This window comes from Molothrus ater, chromosome 38 (genome assembly GCF_012460135.2).
Source record: "Molothrus ater isolate BHLD 08-10-18 breed brown headed cowbird chromosome 38, BPBGC_Mater_1.1, whole genome shotgun sequence".
Classification (NCBI taxonomy): Eukaryota; Metazoa; Chordata; class Aves; order Passeriformes; family Icteridae; genus Molothrus; species Molothrus ater.
In genome coordinates, this window is record NC_071665.1 from 207,323 (window position 1) to 223,145 (window position 15,823).

Genomic DNA, 15,823 nt, shown 5'->3' on the forward strand with positions numbered 1-15,823 from the left:
GAAAAAGATTCTTTCTTGAGGCTTGCCTTCTGTAAATCCAGAGGAAAAACCCACACTAGCTGTGACTGTTATTTCTGAAAACCACAAAGACGTCTCAGCCACCAGGCAGGCCTTATTGGTGTGTCTGTAGCACCATAATCCCACCCTCAGGGTCAGGCCTGATCAGCAAGCAGAGGAAGAACAGGAAATTTATCTGTAGTGAGACCCAACATTGATGGCAAAGAAAGCAACAGGACTTGCATCTCATGCCCATGTCCTAGCTGTGGTCAGCTGTGGCCACAGTCCCTGTCCTGGCTGACAGTATGAGTGATTTGGCTACTGTCAAAAAGGAGAATGCAGAGTAAACTAATGACAGAATGTTGTGATGCCATGGGTGTCCTTGCAGGATCATCTGTAGCTGTCAGCCACCTACTCTGACACAGAGCCAGCACTGACCACCATGAAGCAGTTTTCCCTGAAATCTGGGGAGATTTTTTTCCATTTTGTTCTGGCCTTTCAGCTCCCTCCTATCCTCACCTTTTCCTTCAGGGGTCTTTCCTTTTCCGGTAAAATCCATGTTTGAACCCGTGCTTCTGCCTGGCAGAAGTGCCTGGGTTGGAATTTGGGGACGCTCTCAGAGCAGTCAGCGCCGGGAGCTCGGTGCCAGCCTTTGAACAAGGCCGGGTGACTCCAATCGCCAGCGCTCGGCACAGAAAGGCAGAGCCAGACGCGTCTGCTGCCACTGGGGCCGTGCCAAGCACAACCTGCACCGCCCCAGCGTGGGGCTGCCCCTTTGTGACACGCTCACCATGGTTCTCTCGTTTCCATGGCTGCAAAACCCCAGCCCAACTCCATCCCCTTCCATTCCCCTCCCAAGGGCAGCCAGCTCTTAGCCCAGCCAGGCCAGGCCTGAGCGTTTCACACTGTCTAGGAAGGAGACCCTTTCCAAAGCTACATTTCAAGGCCTTTATTTCTGTAATTCCCACTGGGTTCTGGGTTGCAGCTTGTTGGTGGGGGATTTTGTTTATTTCTCTTCACATCAAACCAAGTGCTGGGACACAAACAATGGCCCCGGGCTCTCAGGACTCTGGCTGGTCAGAGTGACCCCGAGATACATTAGAAAGTCTCTTTTCCCAGCCAGGCGGTCGAAGAAGGAGTCAGAGCTTTCATTTCTCGGTCTCAAGGTTGTTTCTTGTCTCTTATCTATAAACTTCTTTCTCCTGCCTGCCGAGGTCCACTCAGCAAGAATGTCAGAGGCACTCTGCCTGCCTCCGGGGTGGTGTTACCTTTTTTACTAAAAACTACGTGTACAATATTTACAATTACTTTCCAATACCTATCACCTATGTTAGACAGTGAGCTTCTACTCTAAACCAATCTAAAAGTGCCAACATCATAGCTGAAGATGGAGCCTAGGAAGAAGAAGGAAAAAGGACAAGGCACACCCAAATTCCTCCATCTTGGGACTCTGAGCCCCCATTCTAAAAACCTCAAAAATCTATTTCATTCTGTGATAAATTCACTATCATACTACTTAAACTTGCGTGGCTTGTAATTCTTCATATAAGGTTGGTAATTGTTTTCTCCAAGGGCTAAATCAAAGGCACAGGGGTCTTGGGCTCTGTGCCAGGGTCTCTGAGCCCCCTGGGCAGGGGCTCAAGTCCTCCAGGGCAGCCAGAGGAATTTCCTGGGTTCTGACACCGGGCGGTGGAAGTAAAAGCAGCTTTGCACTCCCCTGTAGATGACCCCAGAATTCAGTTGGCTGAGAGGTGTAGGGAGCAAACTGACCATCCAAACTTTCCACTTTTGTTCTACTTCATTGTTCCAGGGGTTTATTTCCTGCTTTCTTTATTGCACAGACACCCAAACCAAACATAAACATGATCTACCTCAAAACATTTCTGATCCTGGCACTTCCTGACAATTCCAAATTTTCTTAATGGAAATGGCAAGGGGCAGTCATTGTGAAATACACTCCAACAGAAAAGATAAAACAAATCATGCTTGATTTGGCAGAACTAAGCCAAATCTATGGGACCCCTGGGGCTGATCCCTTTTTCTCATCTTCAAGTCTCATCTCTCCTGTCTATTCAAAGAAGCTTTGCACTCTGCATTAGATGCCCCCAGTATTCAGTGGGCCGATATGATCAGTGTATCTGCAGGGTGTAAATTGGCCATGCAGAGTTCTCCTTTGTTGTTCAAGGGGTTTATTCCCATTTTCTTTCCTGCAGACACACCCAAACCCAACATTACAACATGCCTCAAAGCAATTCTCATTTGGACTGTCCCTGAAAATTCAAACCTACCCTCAGAGCCTTTCCCTGTCCCCAGGCACAGGCTCCAAGGCTGGGCTCTCACCTGCACGGAATGAAGAAGAGCTGCTGCCCTTGCCAGCGGCTCCGGGCTCTTGCCATCAGCGCTTTGAATGCAGCTTTTGTACACACTCTGCCTCTCTGAGCCCCGCAGCATTCCCGGGCATCAGCAGTGCTGCTGCAGGCCAACATCCTCCAGGCACAGCTGCAGCAAGGAGATTGCAACAAGGCCTGGCTGCAGGAGTCTCCAGCCTGCAGCAGCCCTTCCCCTGCGGCGGAATCATCTTGCGCTGCCATGGGGGAGCAAAGGGGGTGAGGGGCTCTTTGCAGATGAGGGTCTCCTCCATGTGCTGCTGCTCGCTGGGCTGATACAGCTGCTGGTGCCCTCCCCCACAGCTGTACCAGGAGCCTGCCTGGGAAAATAACACTGCCAGTGCCAGTGCCAGTGCCAGCCACCCATCCCTGCCATGGCCCTGCCCTCAGGGCGTCCTGCCCACCAAACTGCTCCAGTCAGGTGATGTCAGGCACCATCAAAATACATTCAAACAATGCATTTTCCACATTCTGGCAAAATCATGGCCATACAGGCCACGTGCTGGAGGCAGACTGCTGTTGGCAGAATGGGGGAAGCCCCAGCAGCTGCTCTCCCCAGGCTGGATGGCCATGGCAGCAGAGGCAAGTCTCTCACCGTGCCCACTGCTGTGGGACCCAGTGCTTTGGACTTGTTCCCACTGAACTCAGGCTGCTGCTACAGCAGCACCATGCCTTCACACACTTGATAACAAAGAGTTGGAATGGCACACAGGACTGCCCCAAAAGCTACAAAAAAAAAAGGGGGGGGGGGGGGAGATGGGGAAGGGGGCAAGTGAGTTAGAATAGTTTGCTCATTTTTAATACAAGCATACCTGGATTTAAGCAGAAACACTGGGCTAATCCTACTGGGGACTGGTTTGTAAGCCTTGTCTCTAGCAATTCCCACCAGTCTGCAGGCATTTTCAGTAGAAGGGGTAGATAAGATTTTACAGCACATGCATGAGCAAGTCTGAGCTGGAACTCAAAGGACAAGACAAATACAAATCGGCCACCCATGGGGAAAGGAAGAAAGAAAAGCAGATGAAACAAGTGCCATTGTGGCTGAATTGCCTGCATCGATCCCATGGTCAAACCTTTCTGTACAAAAGCACCTCAATTCAAACACACAGCTTAAGATCAAGGAATTCAAGTGTTTCAAGAGCATTTAAAGCCTGATTCCTATTACTTTCAAGGAAAGGCAGATGCTAAATTTCTTAAAAACACAAATGTGGGACTATTTGGGACTGCATCCTTCAAAAGCAGGAATGGAGGTTTAGAATTGCAGAACTGTTTCCATTGGAAAAGACCTTCAAGATCATAGAGTCCTCCCAATAACCTGAGACCACTAACACTGCCAAGGCCACCACCAAAGCATATCCCAGGAAATGTCGTGGGATGGGACATCTTCCTTGTCTCCTTTGTCTCCCCAGGAGCCCCTTGGAAAGAGAAATGCCCACACAGGCTTTATCTGACTCCTTCCCAGCCAGCCTTTCCCTCACTCCTGGGTCTCATTTGCTCCACAGGCTTCACCAGCTCACTCAGCTCAGAGGAGCTGTCAGAGGAGAAAACGCTGCTGGTGTGGGGCTGTCTGATCCCTGTCTCATCTTGATTCCATCTGCCCCGCTCCCTCCCCCATCCAAGAGACCGAAGGATCCCCCCAACCCCACGGTGCTGCACCAGATCCCGGGCACGTTCCCTCCTGCGCTCCTTGGCGGCCCCGGGGAGGCTCCAGAGCCCTCCCTGTGTGCGGGACAGCTGCTGCAGCACCGCTGCGCTGCGTGCGAGCAGCGCCCAAGGAGCAGCTGCGCCAGTTCAGAGTCTGAAACGGAATCCTCAGGGCACACAAATGACAACTGGCATTTCAGGGCTGGCAGGAGAAGCTAAATCCATCTGCTCGCTGCCCTTTCTAGCCATGGCCACGCTGATGCAATTGGAAGAATTGCCCCTGCCCAGGAGGCTCTCAGGTGCAAGAGAGCAGCAAAAGCCAGGTGTTTCTGAGGTGCTAGCTGCCAGTACCTCAGGTTTTCCTTCCAAGTTCTAAGGGGTTTGGACTATTTTTACCATTTCAACATTTTCTGTGTGTCCCTGTGAGCGAGTAAGCACCACAAACGAACTCCCTCAAAGCCTTGAGGTACTGCCAGAGCAGAACTTGTTCATGCTCTTTTCTCCTGGTGATTTTATAATCCCGTGCAGACTCTGATAGCAAACCCGTGCTGTAGAGAAAAGATTGACCTTGGCATCCTGGGGCACTTTCTGGGTGGGTGTTTGAATCTGCTTTTCCAGGCCTTGGGCTTTTTATGAATGTGAAGCTTGACTAGGCCAATATTCAAGCAGCAATCAATTTATTATTTAATATGGTAAAGTATGAGCAATACAGCACTGGGTACAGTGGGGGAAGTTTTCCCTCCAACTGCACACCGATAATTGATGGTTACAGGTATTTGTAGGGGTACTCATCAGGTTTTTTTTTTTAACAGTTTCTATTTCCAATTTTTACTCATCAGCAATTTTTATTCCAAATCATTACATCACAATTCTATACACTATTGTGATTTGAATTTCTCAGGATGTATTTTCAAAGGAGAATCCCCAGATGGTGATGGTCCAGTTTCCGAAAGAAGAAAGATGAATCCCATCTGGTGGAGTCCAGCTCCCCAGATGTGTCCACCTTTTAATTGCAGAGACTATAAATCTAACAACAGTGATGTCCAGCTTCCCTTTGGTCGAAACCATAAGTCCTTGAGGTGATGTTCATCTTCCTTTCTCAAGCTGTTTTTCTCTGCTTCAATAAGGCGTGAGATAAGCATATTTCCTATATATCTTCCAAAGCTATAGTTTCAAGGATACAAGTAATATTCTAAAATTATACTTCAAAAGGTTATTATTGCAGAGCTTTTTTTTTTTTTTTTACGGATTAAATGCAAGCAAGAAGCAACATCCTTAACACCTTAATTCCAATGCTCCTAAATCAACCAGGGTTAATTTCAAACAAAAGATAGGTTCAAAGGCCTTTTTCCATGCTTTATTTTCCTCAGTTATTATTAGAATTCACAACTATCCCATTGTCGATGTCCACACATTTCGCATTCACAAGTACACACTTCGCCTGTTTGTACCTGACACCAAACACAGCTTTGCATCTCACACCCTCAGCAAGTCTGCAGACAAAACAAAGCTGGCAGGAGCAGCTGAGAGCCCTAATGATTGCACCATTCAGAGGGACCTCGGCAGGCTAAAGAACTGGCCTGAGGGGAATCTGATGGAGTTCAAGGATGGGAAATGAGAAGTCTGGGACCTGGGCAGGAATAAGCGCAGGCATCAAGAGCTGCAGGAGGCTGACTGCGAGAGAAGCGGCTGTTTTATCTTCCTTGTCTTGCTGGTTCGGGGTTGTAGCGCAAGGCCAAGGCAGAAGGATGCCTGCAGCCACAGAAAGAGGGGGTTCGCAGCTGGCGCTGCCGAGCCGAGCGCGGCCAGCCCCGGAGCCGCCCCGCCCGCGCTGTGCCCGCAGCCCCGGCTCTGCCGCGCTCGTCCCCGCCAAGTCCGGCCCGCGCCGGGGCCGCGCTGGGCGCGCGCGGGCCCGAGCGCAGCGCCCCCCTCAGGCCGCGCGCCGCCAGCGCAGCCGTGGCCGTTGCGCGGCGGGCGTTGTGGCCACAGTCGGCGATCGACGCCATGGCGGAGCTGCCGCTGCCCGCCGGGCTCAGCGCCGGCACCTTCCCCGCCAAGCTCTGGCGCCTGGTGAACAGCCCCCGCGTCCGCTCCGTGCGCTGGGACAGCCGCGCCCAGGGGCTGCTCATCGACCGCTGCCTCGTGGAGCGAGAGCTGCTCAGCTCGGGCCACGCCCACAGGGGGCGTGGCCATGGGCCGGCCCCGGTGCCGCACACCTTCAGGGCCACGCAGTTCCGCAGCTTCGTGCGGCAGCTCTACCGCTACGGCTTCCGCAAGGTGCCGGGCTGGGTCGGCTCGGCTGCGCCGGGCGATGCCGGGGCCTGGCTCCACTACTGCAACCCCTGCTTTCGCCGCGACCGCCCCGACCTCCTGCTCCGCATCAAGCGCCGGAGCGCGGCCAACAGGCAGCGGCCGGCGGCGGGCCGGGAGGGCCGCAGGCGCCCGCCCTGCGGCTCCCAGCAGCTCCCCGGGCCGCGGCCGCTGCCGGACGGGCGGCGCGGGCGCGGTCGCTTCCAGCCGCTGCCCAGGGAGCGGCCGCCGCTGCCGGCCGGGCGCCCGCCCAGCGGCTTCCTCCTGCTGCACAGGGAGCGGACGCTGCCGGACGGGCGGGAGCTGCGCAGCCCCCGGCCCGGCCGCCTCCAGCAGCCCCCCGGCGAGCGGCCGCTGCTCGCCCGGCGCCCACCCTGCAGCTTCCACCTGCTGCACAGGGAGCGGCCGCTGCCGGCCCGGCGGGAGGGGCCGAGCCGCTTCCAGGAGCTCTACGGGGAGCGGCCGCCGCCCGCCGAGCGGGAGGTGCTCGGCATCCCGCCCTGCCACTTCCTCGGGCTCCACGGGGAGCGGCCGCTGCCGCTCGGGCGGGAGGGGCCCCGCAGCCGCTCGCAGGAGCTCTACGGGGAGCAGCTGCCTCCGGCCGAGCGGGAGGTGCTCGGAGTGCAGCCCTGCAGCTTCCAGCAGCTCCACAGGGAGCAGCAGCCCGCAGCCTACGACGCACGAGGTAGGAAAAGAGTTGTAGCCCTGTTTTTCCGAAAGGTCGTGAAAAGTGACCGTTTCAAGTAGTTTTCCACAAGGCTCTGTCATTCTCGGCCAGAGGCTGTCAAGCCTACTAGCAAGGGGCACCTAGGAGGCCGAAAGATTCTCTGCCTGGTTTGCCTGTGTGCTTCCCGTGATGTTTGATCCACAGCAGCACCAGAGCTCTGTGTCCCACAGCCACGTTGTGGAGCCTGACCAATGTGTTTGGATTCTTGCAGCCAGCCCGGGCACTTCAGGGCCCAGCGCTCCCGCTGGCAGTGCAGCTTGTGCAGCATGGACGGCCTCCAGCTCAGCACAGAACGCGCCTGGGGAGGAGGAATGGCCACCAGCAGATCTCGGCCTTGCCGTAGAGAAAATGATTCGGGAGATCAGGAGGTCCCTGTCTGAAAGATCTCCCTCTGCTCAGGTAATTCCATTGAATGGGGATAAAAGGGGCTGGACTGAGAGCTTTTGAACCTTGTGACACGGTTGAGAAGCAAAGGCTTCTTTAATTGAACTTATTTCATTCTTATTTAGTTATTGAATTATTCTTGGTTAAGAAAGATTTCTAAAAGAGGGGATGAAGAAGAAATGAAGAAGAGGTTTTACTTGCTGGGAAAGAGGAGAAGAGTGTTTGGGGAATTGGCACTGAAGGCCAAGTGTCCCGTGCAGGGAGGGGCATGCCAGAGGTGCCTCTGTCCCATCTGCAGCAGATGTGGGCCGTGCCTCTTTTGGGTGGGAAGGCCAAGGCAAAGCAAGGGCTGGGCTGCAGCTGCTGCTGCTGTTGTTAGCATTCAAAAACACATAATCACATAAGCGATTATATGCAGTGCTTTTTATTTAAGAGCTCTGGGAATCGGGGTAGTTTCCACCCAAATCTGATTGCAACCATACATTCGAGGTGAACGTGTTTTATACTCTATCGTTATATAACTTTCATGTTAATTATTAAACTTATATTGTTCTATTGTAGGCACAGATTTCAGCTAAACATAGCTTCTCATGGTTCCCCCTTAAATTTCTAACCTAGTTTCTCATGATTCTTCTTATGATTATACAATAATTATATTTAGTTACTAAACAATCATCACATCTAGCAATTATATCATTTATCATACTGCTTACGCAGGTGCAGTGATCTGAGAAAACACAAAGCCTAACATTTTCAAAGTCTATCTTTAACATTTTCCAGGGCTCCACTATCACTGTGTGAGCCCTGCCGTGCCTGTAGGCGCTCCCAGAGCCGTGGCTGGGGCTGGGCTGCAGCTGCAGCTCTCTGTCCTTTTGCAGATTATGACATGTGTTGGCCAAAGAATGTCTCTCTTTCTGTTGATGTGCTGACCCATTGCCTGCAGTACATTTGTGATTATGACTCAAGGGGGGGAGTGGGATTTTTTGGATTTACTAATACCTTATTCTCAAGAGGCATGACTTTTGTCCTCTGTAAAGTCACACATAGCAGTTTAGAGAAGCATTTTATTCCATAAGAAAAGGAAACATTGCAGGCTCTGAACCATCTTTAGAATCTTTAGGGTTCTGATGGATGAGCTATGGCAGAAGAGATGAATATTCTGAAACTGGTCATAGTGAGAATATCTTTGTGTCCAAAGGTAATTTGCTTCATTGTGGGCATTTACTTCCTCAGTGGAATAGAAACACTACTTGGTTGTCTGGCTTTTCCTGTCTTTTGGGTTGTTTTTTTTCCCTACCCTAACGATGTACAGATTTTTGCCACTGATCCCAAATGTGATCCTGGCAATACCCAGGGTGCATAAATGTTTGCCTGGATGACACGCGTGGGGCAGCAGCAGAGGCTCCGAGAAGCAGCACCTTGTGATGGGTTGTGTGAGCGGTTGGCTGCGGGTGCTGAGACTCCCAGGCAGAAATGTGTGCTTTGCCTGTGGGTTTGCAGCACACAGCCCTGGGCAGGGCTGGGAGCGAGCTCTGCCCTTGCTGGCAGCCGTGCTGGCAGCAAGGAGAGCCCCTGGCTTTGTGCTGGCTGATTTCTCACAGCTCTGGGATAAGGCAGGGTCAGAGCGTGGGGGCACGTCCCCTCACTTGGTGTCTTCTGGTTTTCTGTGTTCATGTTTTGTCTCAAAGGTCATTTTGTAAGAGCTTCAGTTTCACCTTGGCCCCCTGAATCCTGAGTTTAAAAGGCTTGTCATGTGAACCGTGGGGGCAGTGTTCCCTCCTCTGTGCTCCATGTCCTTTGGGAGTGGAGAAGGAGAGTTACTGTATCCCTGATATGATTCCAGCAAAATAGTGAGTGATCTTTGGGTTCCTTTCTTTCTGTTTTTCTGCTCAGGACAATGTTGGTGTTGCCCCTGATTCTTCAGGAGGGGAGCCTGTGAACAGAGCTGCAGCAGAGGAAGCTTCATCTGGCACCGAGAGCTGCAGGAACAGTTCCCAGGAGCCCCAGGAGCCTGGTGAGGACAGAGCCCACACTGATTTAGAGAGCTGTGAGATGGCTGCTCTGAGCAGGGTTGGTGCTTCCTGGTGCCTTTAGTTCAAATCCTGCACTGGCACAACCTCCCTGAGCCCTGCCCTCCACGCTTCTCCAGAGGCTCTGACACTGAGTCCTCTGCTGTGGCAAGAGAGCAGGGAATAAACCTGACCTTGTGGGAGTTGTGTCACCAAGCCGGGTGTCCCAGTTTTGTGCTGAAGTGGGTGGGTAAATTTGCTGCAGGGTGCCAGGGGAGGCCAGGCTGAGCGACTCTTGAAGGAACAGGGGAAAAAAAGAGCAAAAAGTCAGGGTAGAAGTCCAAATCACTGACTAAATGTAATACCACTCTGCTGGTACTGGTCCTGACCCACAAGAAAAACAAGGAGCACAACATCAGAGTCCAACCAATAGAAAAATCACAGTAACTCCAGTATCAGAAGGAAAAGCTTGAATGACCCCTGATTAGGGAGGCCTAAGAGGAGAGAGGGAGCACTGTGGATCCATTCCTTAGCCAAGCTGGTGCAGCCTGCAGGCCTCGTAGGGAGCTCTGTCCCTCCCAGCCCTTCCTGCCAGAGCTGATGGTCGAGTTGGAGCAGCTGCTGCTCACTGCAGAGGGCAGTTTGTAGATGCCAGGTAATGGAGCTGGTTCATGACTCAGCTCCCAGCACCTTCAGCTTCAGCCATTTCAGTGAGGGCTGAGGTCTCTCTGTCAGCTCAGAGAAAGAACAAGGCTGGGCTTCCTTGTGGCAGCTGGGACTGTGTGTGTTTCAAGCTCTCCTGGGTGCCCTTTGCACTGCGGGAACTGAGACTTTATCAAGATACTTCAGTGTTTTGAAACACACTTTTGAACACCTGGAATGGTCCCTGTTCTTTTAAGGGCAGATTGCTTCAAATTGCCAAGTGAGAGTCTGCCTTTCAGGCCATCTTTGACAGCCCCTGGTCGAAGGACAATTGCTGCCCAAGGGAGAGGTGCAGAAGGGCCAATATTGACTGAGTGTTGCCTTTGCTTCCCAGATGCCATCTGACCAACATCTCCAGGAGGGCTGCCCTGCACGGCAGGAAGAGACAGGGGAGAGCCTGTGACCATCGGGCAGGTAGAACTCCTCTGTTTGTAGATATGTTTATAGATTTCTATGGTTCTATTTATTAGTGGTTATAGTTCCATTTATAGATGATAGTGTTCTATTTATATGGACATAGCTTGATAGATCTGTATAGTTAAATGTGGATATGTATATAGTTATAGATGTGATGTAATTATATTTTAATATATATTTACATTTATAGATTTTCAGAGTTAGATTTTTATATGTGTAAAATATTTCTATATATATATATATGCATATGTATGCAGTTACATTTATGAATGTGTATAGTTATATAGTAAGAGGAATAGGAATGTTTAGATGGAGAGATTGATGGATAGATTGCTGTTTGTGTAGGCCTAGGCTGCATTTTTAGCTCTTTCCCCCCTCAGCTGTCTTTTTCACCTCTTGCTTTTGCCCCGGTGCCCCCTGTGTCCCCCGTCCCTGTGCTGGGTCCGAGCTGGCGGCCGGGCCAGGCGGAGCAGCACTTCCAGCCCCGGCTGTCCCTGGAGCGGTGGGAGCTGCCGCTGGCCCCAGGCACTGTCCCCTGAGGAGCTGCTGAAGGACGGTGAGACAGAGGGGGCTGAGGGGGCTCAGGGGGCGCTGAAGGGACGGTGACCCTGAGCTGCTGCTGGGGCTGAGGGCTGTGGGGCAGCTGAGGGCCATGGTGGCACTGAGGTGACAGGCAAGTGGCACAGGCTGGCAGGGTGGTGGGTCTCAGGGGACGGGATGGGTCAGAAGGGACTGAGGGGGGTGAGAGGACTGTGAGGGGCTGAAGAAACTGAAGGGGGCTGGGGGTTCACCGAGAGCATGGCGGGGCTGAGGGGATGGAGGGGGCCAGCAGGGAGCACAGAGGGCTCCGGGACTGCAGCTCTGCCAGGCCTTGGAAGCAATTCCAGAGCCTCCACTTTTGCCACAGCTGCCATGAAGACCTTGAGGACAGCTGGAGACTGACGGGAGCCAGCAGGGAGGAGCCGAAGGCCAGCAGCCAGAGCAGTGAACGGGGACCTGCTGCTGCCAGCCTGGAGAGAGCCCGGGTGAGGCCACAGGCCCGGGGAGGCAGGTGGGGCTGAGGGTGCCGTGGGCTGTGGCCGTGGGCACTGCCCGGCGGGGCAGGAGCGGGCCCTGCCCGTGCTGGGGCTGCTCAGCGCAGCTGCCCCGGCCGGCACAGGGGCTGTCCTTGGGCAAGGCAGCTGTGCCGGCAGGGCCGGGAGCTGTGCCGGCTCTGCCGGGCTGCCGGGGCTGCGGGACAGTCCCGCCGCGGCTGCGCTCACCACAGCCTGGCCCGCTCGGCTGCTTTCTCTTTCTGACCCCCCTGGGGAGGCTCTGACATTGCCTCTTCCCTGATGGAAGTGCAGCTGCTGCCAAGGGAAACGTCCCCATACTCACTCAGTGTTCCTTTGCTTGCCAGATGTTCCATCTGCTGTCGCTGTCCAGGAGAGCTGCTCTGCACGGGAGGAGGAGACCGAGCGAGAGGCTTTGAAGATGGGGCAGCTGGGATCCCTCTGCTTCGAGTGCTGTTTAAAGATACATGGACTTGAACGTAGCCACAGTTATTATATGTGTATTTCCATATGTGGGCTGCTATTTGTATGTGTTTATTTCCATGTGTATATTCTTATATTTATGTGTATTTATTTTGTTATGAATGTATGCTATGTATATATATATATATATATAAATATATATATTTTTTTGAAATTACATATATGTGTATAAATTTATGTATGTAGACATGGATATTGTTATATCTGTGTTAATTTCTATTTCCTGTGGGTAAAGTTGTGTAGGTATCTCTTTTGATACAATTTTTGTTATATGGCTTTTAAAATAGGAATATTGGTATTTGTATAGGTATATAAGTCTATTTTTATATGCATATTTATCTGTTTCTGGATGTAATTCTAGTTACATATCTATGGAGATATTTTTGTATTCCTAGATGGGCTTAATCCTTGTAGTAATATGTAATAAATTAAGTTGTTAAACACCTAATTGATCTTTGTGTATAGTGCGTTGTTGTGGAGGTTGGATATAAATTAACTGAAGTTAGTATTTGTATATTATTACATAGAAAGGTTGTAATAATAGAATAAATTCCTGTTTTTAACCTAAATTGAGATTTGTATAGTTCTGTATAGGCTATATATATAGGATTTTGGCCATGCAAGTCTCCGGCCATGCCCAGCACATGCCCCACCTGCACTCAGGCTGGGCAGGGGAAGCGCAGATTTGGGCTGGCAGCAGAGCCCCACTTTGGCTCAGAACTCGCTGCAGAGGCCTGCTGAGAAAATTCCAGGGCTCCACTGAGACTAGAACTCCAAGCAGGAGCAACCCTGGCAGGAGAAATCATTCACAATGAAAAAAGAGAGAAAATGTGGCCAAGCAGATGTGGGGATACTCTGTGAGGCTGATAAAATGCTCTGAATCACCCCTGCCTGGGCACGTCTTCTGCAAAAATGTTTGGTTAAAAACTGAACACCTCCCATGAAATACAGATTGCACTTTCCCCTTCACTTACCTTGCTGTGTAAGTGGAGACACTCTCTCCTTAGCACTGAGAATTTTTGCCCTTCAGCACCTCACATTTAATCAAAGATGATGTACTACCACTTGGCACCATCAATGAAAACAGCCCTGCCCTCGTGGCAGCGTTTGCAAAGTCTTCCCTCCTCCTGTCCCCACATCTGACAGATGGAACCATCCCCTTCTGTCCCAACTGTGCCTGAGCTGAGTGAGGGCTCCAGGAGCTCAGGAGGCTGCAAGAGCACCACACGTGGGAAGGTTTTGCAAAGCTTCCTAAGCACCAGTAACCTCTGGGTTTGCCAGTCTTCTCCTGCATTATTGTCCTACTCAAGAATGATCCTGGAGGACACTGTGCCTCCAGCTTACTCAAGTAAAGTTTGTTTTCTTCAAGGCTTGAATAGAGGAAAATGAAAATTGTGGTTTTTAGAGTGAAATTTGGGGGTTGGTGCGGCTGGGTTTGCTCCACTATTTACTGTGGAAAGTAGGGTAAAAGCTTTAAATTCCCAGCAGAAGCTGACTACCAGCCCACACAGAGCTGAATGAGGCCCAGGTGGGCTTGCTGCATGCTGGGCCAAGGGAAAAGCTGGAACAAAGTCCCCTTTTATTGCAGATGGAGTGTGTACTGGTGTCTCCAGGGCTGTCTGTGGTAAGACACGGCAATCCAGCCAGAAACTGTGGATATGAGAGTTCCCACAGCAACCTGCTTCTCCAGGGTGAGGGACGAGGCCAGCCCAAAAGCCTGGAAGGTGCTCTGGGCACTGTTTCCTAGTGGCAAAATCAACCCAAACTACCTAAATCCCCTTCCTTTGGTGATGGAATTCCCATGAATAGCTGCCAAGAACACCAGAGCAACTCGCTGCCCCTGTGCATACACATAGTATAGAATAATCAAGAGGATGCATGAGGTGTTTTGTCCTGGCTTCCCTGCCAGTTAAAGAAAGGCAAAGTATTGTGCAATGGCAGCAAGACACTGCTAATAGGCTCTGACAACAAAGCAGATGTGTTTTGCTTGTTCCCTGGGATCCTTTGATGCCACAGAAGCACACCCCCAGTTTCAGAGTGAAATGGTATTTTTCTGTTGCCCCACATTCTCCTCCTGCCTCTTGTGTTCAGCTGACAGCACTGTGCAGTGTCAAGTGAGGTAAATCTCCCTCTTTGCTGAGTAGGTAATGCCTTCTCCTGCAGGGATTGCACCTGATGAGTTTAAGGTATCGGCCTCTTCTGTTAACACTCTTCCTGTGTTTGTTCACTTTTTTTTTATTTCCTTCCTTCCTTCCTTCCTTAGGCATTATGGACAGGAGATGGTGAAGATGTTGCTCACTCATCAACAATTTAAAATGCTTCCGGAACAATCTCTTTCCCCCTGTGACCTGGAAGATATTCTGACAAGAATTAAGAAGAAAGTAAGTGCTTGGCAGGAGAAATGTCTCCTTTGTGCAAGTATTGCCACTGCTAATATGAGATCAAACATACCCAATCTGCCTTAGCTCATTCCTCTTCTGCTGAATCATTTTGCTCCTGGGAATGAGCTGTTGATCCTCAGCCTGTTCATCAGCAGGCCACAAAGGAACTGATATTATTAGGGAAAAAGTGGGGTTTTGAATATTTTCAATATTGGTCACAAAGAGGGAAGGGAAAGAGGAGAAAATGGGTTTACATTTAAGAGTAACCCCCACCATGCTCTCCCTACTCTGCCCCCTGTAAAGCAATTAAGTGAGAATTGTGCTTCTGAAGATAACAGAGTCTTTGCAAAGGACACTGGAAGTAGTAGCGCCAAGAAAATTTCCAAATTTACAAAAGATGTCCAAGTCAATCCTAGTTACTACAATGACTGTCTGTCTTTTGGGAATGCTGCCCTGCTGTCAAGCCCTGTGGAGCTGGAAGAAGCTTGGTGAATTCAGCAGCATCCAGTGGAAAATCCTTTGTTTGTTTGATGGGGGGGATTTTATTTTTTTATCAACATTACAGAAGGGAGCCTGCCTTTGTGCAGGCACAGGGAGAGTGAGTGTTGAACCAAATCAACTTCCAACACAATGGGCCAACCCCCAAAGAGTCCAGTTTGTTCTGCTGCTTCCTTCACAAACACTCGTTGCCTGCCAGTTTGCATTATTCCCATTTATGCTCAAGACAAAGGAATTTGGGATTTTAGACTGCTGCTCAGTCTGGTAGCACCCATAACCTGCCTTGGGCTGTTGAAAACAAAGAGTTGGCATCACTCAATCTCTGCTCCGTTTCCATCTGTAAGTTAGGAAATGTTTCCCTAAGCCTTGGTAGCAGTGATCCTGGTTCTAACTTGTGTTTTCAACAGGGAATTTCCTGGTTTATATTCTAAAGATGGATGGGGTTTCTCTATGTCTTTGTAGGGCATGGCAAACCAGAAGGCTGAAGGCCCATCTGTCAAGGAGCCAGTGAAGGAGAGGAACGATGGCTCAAAGAAGCCTCAGGCCACATTGTCTTCTAGCAAACGGTACTGAGCACTTTTGTCAGATGAGACAAAGCACATGACAAGCTTTACATGTCTCTTCCTCAGGAAAATCTTCCTGGAAGACATGACCAGTGCCACAGATTGTTTCCTTTCCCTACAAATGCTCTAGGATAAAAAATGTCTACTTCTGCATTGTGCTGAACACAACTTCTCTGGAGGGGTTTCCACAAAAATGGAGAGACAAAAAGACACCCGTTGGTTGCAGCTCAGACGATGCAGTGCAGTGGCAAGGGCAGTGCTGTGGAGGC

General features: G+C 50.9%; 1 protein-coding gene across 1 annotated transcript; it reads left to right on the forward strand.

Annotated features, from left to right (window-relative positions):
* The first annotated feature begins 6,032 nt into the window (after window positions 1-6,032).
* LOC118700832 (basic salivary proline-rich protein 4-like) lies at window positions 6,033-12,220 on the forward strand. Its single transcript, XM_036405406.2, has 6 exons — window positions 6,033-7,023; window positions 7,277-7,464; window positions 9,343-9,463; window positions 10,495-11,133; window positions 11,485-11,602; window positions 11,977-12,220. The coding sequence occupies exons 1-4, from the start codon at window positions 6,033-6,035 to the stop codon at window positions 10,503-10,505; spliced, it is 1,311 nt and encodes a 436-aa protein (XP_036261299.1). The 3' UTR covers window positions 10,506-11,133; window positions 11,485-11,602; window positions 11,977-12,220.
* The last annotated feature ends 3,603 nt before the right edge of the window (window positions 12,221-15,823 follow it).

Excerpts from the sequence above, each read along its gene's own strand:
- LOC118700832 (XM_036405406.2), top strand. The coding sequence starts at position 6,033 with ATGGCGGAGCTGCCGCTGCCCGCCGGGCTCAGCGCCGGCACCTTCCCC. Across the intron at positions 7,024-7,276 it reads CGCAGCCTACGACGCACGAG|CCAGCCCGGGCACTTCAGGG; the intron begins GTAGGAAAAGAG and ends GGATTCTTGCAG. Across the intron at positions 7,465-9,342 it reads AAAGATCTCCCTCTGCTCAG|GACAATGTTGGTGTTGCCCC; the intron begins GTAATTCCATTG and ends TTTTCTGCTCAG.